This window comes from Mandrillus leucophaeus, unplaced genomic scaffold (genome assembly GCF_000951045.1).
Source record: "Mandrillus leucophaeus isolate KB7577 unplaced genomic scaffold, Mleu.le_1.0 Scaffold12, whole genome shotgun sequence".
NCBI classification, from domain to species: Eukaryota; Metazoa; Chordata; class Mammalia; order Primates; family Cercopithecidae; genus Mandrillus; species Mandrillus leucophaeus.
Genome location: NW_012100320.1, coordinates 1,138,861 through 1,147,121, shown reverse-complemented (window position 1 = coordinate 1,147,121; position 8,261 = coordinate 1,138,861). Strand labels below are relative to the sequence as shown.

General features: G+C 43.1%; 1 protein-coding gene across 1 annotated transcript in view; it reads right to left on the bottom strand.

Annotated features, from left to right (window-relative positions):
* APH1B (APH1B gamma secretase subunit) overlaps positions 1-8,261 on the bottom strand; it is a 43,210-nt gene that overhangs the window by 6,374 nt on the left and 28,575 nt on the right. Inside the window, exon 6 of the mRNA XM_011969231.1 lies at positions 5,032-5,202. Within this exon, the coding sequence (XP_011824621.1) occupies positions 5,032-5,202 (171 nt within the window). The remainder of the gene's footprint in view (positions 1-5,031; positions 5,203-8,261) is intronic.

Genomic DNA, 8,261 nt, shown 5'->3' with positions numbered 1-8,261 from the left:
GATGTTTCTTAAGCAACTGGCACTGAACTTGATCAGCACCACCAGGTTTTTCTGGGGAACACTATCTCTCCGTGTGTGTCGTTTGTGTATCCTGTGTGCTGGATAACAGTCTTTATTTAAAGTGGGCAAGCCCTATATATTCTGCGAAGTTTAACATGGAAAACAAAAAGGCACCTAGATTTCCTCTTTCAGCCAATAATAAGAAACCATTAACACCCACCAGATTGGCAAAAATTCAAGTCTGACACTCTGTTTCATACTGCTGATAGGAAAACAGTCTAGCATCACAAATTAAAGTGGAATTTGCATTTCCTATTTCACTCCAGCAATTCTGCAGCTAGAGCTACCCTCTGAAGCAATTAGTTCTGAAATTAATAGATCACCTGCACCTGGGAACTTGTGAGAACTCCAAATTATGGGGACCCACCCCATACTTCCTGAATCAGAAACAATGGGGTGGGAGCCCAGCAATCCGTGTTTAAACAGCCCTGCAGGTGATTCTGAGACATGGTCGTTTCAGAGTCATTGCTCTACAGAAACGTACACATCTGCACAAGAAGCATATATATGTTTAAGTCAGCACTGTCTGTAATAATGAAATATGTCCATCATTACTAGAATGGATAAATAAATCACGCTCTAGTCACACAATGGAATACTATATGGTCTACAATATAAACGATCTCAAGAATCTAATGTTATGTAGAAAAGAAAACCGTATTGTGGAAAAAATGCGTATTATTTCATTGATAGGAATTCTAAAACACGCAAAACAATATTTAAAGACGTAACTTGTGATTAGAGGAAAGAAAGCTGTTATATCTGGTGTAAAAGTGTAATCATTTCAGTAAACAGTGGTAGATATTTTAACTAAAGTAGAAGAGAAATAGTTTCCAAAGTTTTGACGCTATGGCAGATGAAGCTAAAGCGATGTATTTTAATCCCGGTGATGACCCTGGAAAGGGAAGGCTTTCTGGAGACAGATACTTGGTGATGGCAGGGAGCTGAGACCGCTGAAGATGCCCAGGAGTACAGTTTAGGTTTTAAAGTTCTTGTGTCAGAAAGATCAAGATCAAGGCAGAAACTGACACAAATGGAAACACTGATTTTTTAAAAAAAATTATAAAGATTCGTACTCTAAGGGTTTTTCAGAATCTAGATGACAAATGTCAAGAGAAAGCAATGACACCATTAAGGTGTCATCTGTTTGGCAGCTTATGTTTGCCATTCTTTCTGAATATTGATGTTACCAGGGCAGCCCTGATGAAATAACCGGGAAAGGTCCTTAGTTTTTGTTATTGTTTTCCTTTTTTTAACTGTTTTTCTTTAGTTCCTTTATCTATAGGCTCAGCTGCTTAAAGAAACGAGATGGCGCGAGATGGCACCAGAGCTTCTTGACCCCTGACCAGATACCAGAGGAAGACCTCGCAAAACCAGCACAAACTGGAACAGGTGACTCCTATTTGCCTCTAGATTATCAGCATATCTTTACAATGCTAAAACTCCCTCCCCTGAAAAAAAAAATCCCTGCCATTTCGTGTACATGTAACATATGAAGGCGTATGTTCATGAATAGCAGCTTCACGTCCAGAGTCCCATCCCGCACATGCTAACATTCCTTTCCCGCCCCACATCTAGTCCCCCTATGACTTCCATTGCTTGGGGGAGAAAGTACGTTTAGCACAAGAGCTCACCTTCTCTGTTCTCTGGCCAGGGAATAAAACCTGATTGCCTTTTCCAATTGGATGTTCTTTCTTTGTGACCAATACAGAGTAGGGAAAGAAGTGTATGCTCCTATAGTCAAGGCCTACAGTTCATTTAAAAATGCTCTCACGGGCCGGGCGAGGTGGCTCACGCCTGTAATCCCAGCACTTTGAGAGGCTGAGGTGGGCGGATCACGAGGTCAGGAGATCGAGACCATCCTGGCTAACACGGTGAAACCCCATCTCTACTAAAAAAACCAAAAAATTAGCCGGGCATGGTGGCGGGCACCTGTAGTCCCAGCTACTCAGGAGGCTGAGGCAGGAGAATGGCATGAACCCGGGAGGCGGAGCTTGCAGTGAGCTGAGATAACACCACTGTACTCCAGCCTGGACGACAGAGCGAGACTCTGTCTCAAAAACAAAACAAAACAACAACAACAATAAAAATGCTCTTACTTACATAATTTTCAGTCTATTCTTGTCCAAAAGAGCATTACTGTGAGTTTTAGGCAAGCATCATCAAGATATCATTAGCCCTGACTTTTCTTCCAAATTCTAGATCCATATTTTTTGGTCCTTCTTACTAAGAAGTCTGATGGATTGACTTTGCCTCCGAAGTCCAGTCCATACATCTCAGACTAGCATTCAAGGACCTCTACAATCTACACCCCAATTACCTTGACACCATATCCTCTACTATCTTCAACTGAATCCTATGGAAGAAAACCAGAACTCTTCTTCACTCTGTCTATACCTCTGGTTTTCTTTTTTCTTTTAAATAGATTATCCCTTTTGTCTGAAGACTCTGCCCCTCAGCACCACCCCTCCCCATTTTACCACATCTGAATCTTACTTTTATTTATGATCCAGTACAAATGCCACCTCTCCTCAGTAAATTCTTTCCTAACACCTATTCTTCTCTTTTTTTTTTTTTTTTTTTTTTTTAAACATTCAACACACATCTACTGAGCACCTAGACAGCCTGGCCTGAAGATTACATATATTATCTTTAGAGTCAGACGGTTCTGAGTTAGAATCCCAGCTCTACGGTGTGGCTTTGACAAGCTATTTAACCTCTCTGAGCTTCCATTTTCTTTATTTTTAAAATGGGGATAATACCACATAGGGCTGTTACAAGGAAAAACAGTGCTTGGCAAACTACAACTTTTTAATACGTGGTAGCTACCATGTGCTATGGTCTACAGATTCAAAGACGAATAAGCCAGGATTCTCAGTGAGATGTACTATCAGGTGGGAAAGTGAGACAGCAGCCAGCAATGACCACATGTATCCAAGTCTCCTGGGTACCTGACTATGTATTAAAAATGCATTCCTGGCCAGGCACGGTGGCTCATGCCTATAATCCCAGCACTTGGGAGGCTGAGGTGGGTGGATCACTTGAGCCCAGGAGTTCGAGACCAGCTTGGGCAACGTAAGGAGACCCTGTCTCTACGACAAACAAAAATTAGCCAGGTGTGATGGTGTGCGGCTATAGTCTCAGCTACTCAGGAGGCTGATGTGGGAAGATTACCTGAGCCCAGGGAGGTGGAGGCTACATGATCGTGCCACTGCACTCCAGCCTGGGTGAAATGCTAGACCCTGTCTCAAAAAAATAAATAAAAAATAAAAACAAAAATGCATTTCTCTTCATTCTTGCAGATTATTTCTTCCTCTGACTTTGTATTACTCTTACATTAATTTTCTTTCTCCCCTCTTCCATCAATCCACATAACAAGTATGTACGCAGTGGCCAGTATGGGCCAGGCACTTTCTAGCCACCGGGACTATTACAACGCACGACACAACAGTCTCATAGAACCTTTCCCCATCCTTTCAGTTCACCATTTTATTAACACAGTATCTAGAGGAGATCCCTTGGACATGCATTAAAATATTGTGCTATGTTCATACTCGACTTATTTATGCAGCCAGCACTTATTTCTGGGTGGCTTTGATGGTCATCATAGCCTTTACTATCACGATGTGCTATGTTAGAATGTTGGGATTACTCCTTCTTCCCTCTGCAGTTGGTTAAGAGGTCCAACAGAAACAGACCTGGATATCTGCATTATTCTGCCACATACATGTGGCTACAGCTACATACATCCTATTTAAACCCTTCTCATTAGTAAATGGAACAAATTCCAGCTAGTAATGAAAATCTGCTAACAGTATCTCTAGAGTAAAACCTTTTAATTACTAAACCTTTCTCAGTTAATGTTCCTAAATATAAAACTCTAAAAGTCCTTCAGTAAATCTAACCCCCAAATTTGCTTTGTTCTAATATTCTTTTTTTTCGTTTGTTTGTTTTTTTCTGAGACAGGGTCTCAACTCTGTCACCCAGACTGGAATGCAATGGTGCGATCAGGGCTCACTACAGCCTCGACCTCTCGGGGCTCAGGTAATCCTCCCACCTCAGCCTCCTGAGTAGCTGGGACTACAGGTGTGCCCCACCAGGCCTGACTACTTTTTTTCTGTTTTCAGTAGAGACAGGGTTTTGCCATGTTGCCCAGGCTGGTCTCAAACTCCTGGGTTCAGGCAATCTGCCCACCTCAGCTTCACAAAGTGCTGGGATTACACGCTTGAGCCATAACGCCCAGCCTGTTCTCATATTCTTAAGCCAAAAAAAAACTTCCCTAAGTTAATCATAAGAATATCAACATTAGTTTATAACCCAGATTAATAAAAGGAGCTTCCATAATTTTTAATGTTATAATACATTAGTCAGAAAGTGGAATAATTCTGACCAGTACTGTATATCAGTTCGTGACAAGGGTAGCTGTCTAGTTGATAACGGACTTCCTCTTCTAATAATCTTCTAAGTCAAAGTGTCTTGGGAATACCTATTTCTAAGCAAAATGTTTCAGTGTTATCTTCAAGAAACAGCTTTTACAGCCGGGGGCATGGTGGCTCACGCCTGGGAGGCTGAGGCAGGTGGATCACCCGGTCAGGAGATCAAGACCATCCTGGCTAATATGGTGAAACCCCCACTCCTAAAAATACAAAAAATTAGCCAGGCGTGGTGGCACACGCCTGTAGTCCCAGCTACTCGGGATGCTGAGGCAGGAGAATCACTTGAGCCAGGAGGCAGAGGTTGCAGTGAGCCGAGATGGCACCACTGCATTCCAGCCTGGGCGACAGACAGACTCCGTCTCAAAAAAAAAAAAAGAAAGAAAGAAACAACATTTACTATTTGGCTCTTTCACCGTTCCTGAATATACCCCAAATGCTCTAACACACAGATTCATAAGTACCCTCATTTTCGCATGTGTTCCTTTCCCTCATTCCTGATACCTATTTTTCTGTCCTTGCAAAGCTAATGGCCTACGACAGCAATTGCGTCTAATACCGGCTTCCTGCCAGCACAGAAACTGCCATCACCTGGCTTCCCTAACACGGGCAGGGGATCTCTACCTAGGTCAAAGCCAGCCAAAGGCTGCTGCTGGGTGGTGGCAGCCACAGACAAAGGAGGACTTCCAAAGCCAAAGCTCAGCCGCAGCTGCCCAGAGGCAGGGTGCGAAGATCAATGGGCTTTTGGTTTCTTTTTCTAAGTAGGAGAAAGGTCAGGGGCTTCAGGGTTCCGTGAAGCAGGAGACACTCCTCCATCCATCCTGGCCACAGAAACTCGCTAGACGCTTGAGAGATACCCTAGTCAGCTGGCACGAGTGGGAGTCGGGCCCCAGGGCTAAACCAATGCTTTTGAAAATGACTTTCCCTAATGGGGATTTAACTGAACATTTTTGTTTTAAAGAATGTAAGAGAATTCTGTGGCCTGATTTATTGTAATATAGATATAGATTACTAATCAAATAACCTTCTCTAAGATACTATTTTAATGTTTAAAGTCCCCCTAGAAAATGCTGGAGAATGATGAAACACACCTCAAATTAGCTCATCACTGTGGAGTCCGCCTTGGGAGGTTTGCTAGAAGTTGTCTGATCCCGTCCTCTACGCAATGAAGAAAACCCACATGGGCCACTTTAAATACTTCCAATCTCGCTTCATTAAATGGCCACTATGAGAAAGTTCCTTCTTAAACTGAACCCAAATCTGCTTTAACTCAGTAGTGATTTTCCACCAGGATGATTTGGCCCATAGAGGGAATAAATATGTCAACGTCTGTAGACATTTTGGGTTATCAACACTCGGGGACGGGGTGCTTCTGGCATCTAGTGGACAGAGGCCAGGGATGCTGTTAAACACCCCACAACACACGTCAGCTCCCAACCAAGAATCATCTGACCCCAGATGTCAATAGTGGTGAGGTTGAGAAACCCTGCTCTAACCCCTGCTCACTGATCCTGAGAAGGCTCTTTGAAGAAACACAAGTCAACTCTTTTTTCCTATACGTAGCACATTAAAAAAACATCTGAAACTCCCTGCAGCAGCCAGCTACTGTCACAAAAATGCTGCAAAACAACAACAACAACAACCACCACCACCACCACCACAAACAGGCCTAAACTCATAGGCTAGAGCTGCCATTGGGATCATGAGGTCCAAGGCAGCCTGGAGTATAACCCCCTAATGGGGGACCTGCCTTCAGGCAGCCGGCAATGCATACAGGCTCTCGGGATTCTATTACTTTCTATTAATGCTTCATTGACTTCACAAATCTAATTAATTTCTATGTTTGTCTCTGGCCTAGAATAGTTTCAGCAAAATCAGATTTACCATTTCTTTAAATGTTTGCTCCAAACAAGCTCTCAAACCTGATCTATGCCATTTATAAAGCAAAACTAAGCCCATAAGACCTTGGATGAAGATTTAAATGGAAATTGCAGGTAAGGTTTATAGTCGGATTGGATGCGAGTTATGAGAGAAAAGGTGAAGAATCAGGAAATATTCTAAGAAATAACTGAGCACCCGGAAGGATGGAATTCCATCAACTGAGATGAGGAAGGGTGCAGGAGTGTACCATTTTAAAGATCTTATTCCACTGCCTTCCAGAACTTCTGATAAGAAGTCAGCAGTATTTAAAATTGTTGTTCCATGGCTCATGCCTGTAATCCCAGCACTCTGGGAGGCCGAGGCGGGCGGATCACGAAGTCAGGAGATAAGAGACCATTCTGGCTAGCACAGTGAAACCCTGTCTCTACTGAAAAATACAAAAAATTAGCTGGGCGTGGTGGTGGGCGCCTGTAGTCCCAGCTGCTCAGGAGGCTGAGGCGAGAGAATGGCGTGAACCCAGGAGGCGGAGCTGGCAGTGAGCCAAGATCGTGCTACTGCACTCCAGCCTGAGTGACACAGTAAGACTCCATCCCAAAAAAAAAAAAAAATTGTTGTTCCTTTGAATGTAGGGAAAAAGTCCCACTAGAGGTGAAAAGGTAGCTTACCACCTGAAACAAAGGACTTTGATCTCAAGAAAAATATTCAAGTGTAAGTCTTTGGTGAGGGTTTAGAATAACGATAAAAGGCAGTAAAATCCAATAAATCTACCCATTAAAAGTAAACCTCAAAGTTGACTAATTCCTCCAAAGAAATAAGAGATTTCCAAACATTTATGCAAATAAGTTTGTTTCCAGGAAATAGTGTTAGAACACTGCACAGTAAGTGAAATATGTTATAGTATGAATGATTCCCCTAGAAGCGGGGCAATGCAGAATGACTCTCTTTAGCAGAGCTGTGGAAAGGTAGAAAAGTGAACTGGTACAAGTGGTCCCGGTACTGAACAGCATCTTCGGTAAGAAGTGGGCATGGAGTAAGTTGATAAATGCTGGGATTCCCAGCCCAACTTCCCAGCATAGCCATGGAGCTGCAGGGGATCAAGCTGAGGTTGCTGGGGAGGGCCAGACTGAGCAATAAAGTTGGAAATAGTGGGGTTTTTTTCCCTTTCAAATTATAAATATTAGATGTAATGAATAAAATATATATTCCTGTGAGGCTGAATGAAGAGTGATATCATACTGGATGATGTTTTAAAAATGTGACTTTTGTCTCATGCAATCATATTTACAGGACAGTAACCTGTAATACAGTATCCTGCTCATCATGACTACAAAAAAAAAAAAAAATCTGTGAAATTCATTGAAGAATAAGAAACAAAACCTCCAAAACACCAAAATTAAAAGCAGCAGTGGCTAGGTACAGCATTTCGGGAGGTTGAGGCAGGAGGATCACTTGAGCCCAGGAGTTCAAGACCAGCCTGGACAACATAGTGAGACCCCATCTCTACAGGAAAAAAAAAATTAGCTGAGTTTAGTGGCACGTGCCTGTGGTCCCAGCTACTTGGGAGGCTGAAGTGGGAGGATTGTTTGAGTCTCAGAGGTCAAGGCTGCAGTGAGCCATGATCATACCACCTGACTCCAGCCTGGGCGACAGAGCAAGACCCTGTCTCAAAACATAAATAAATAGGCCGCACTTTGGAAGGCCGAGGCGAGTGGATCATGAGGCCAGGAGTTCGAGAAAAGCCTGACCAACATGGCGAAACCCTGTCTCTACTAAAAATACAAAAATTAGCTGTGCAAGGTGGCATGCACCTGTAATCCCAGCTACTCAGAAGGCTGAGGCAGGAGAATTTTTGAACCCAGGAGACGGAGGTTGTGGTGAGCCAAGATC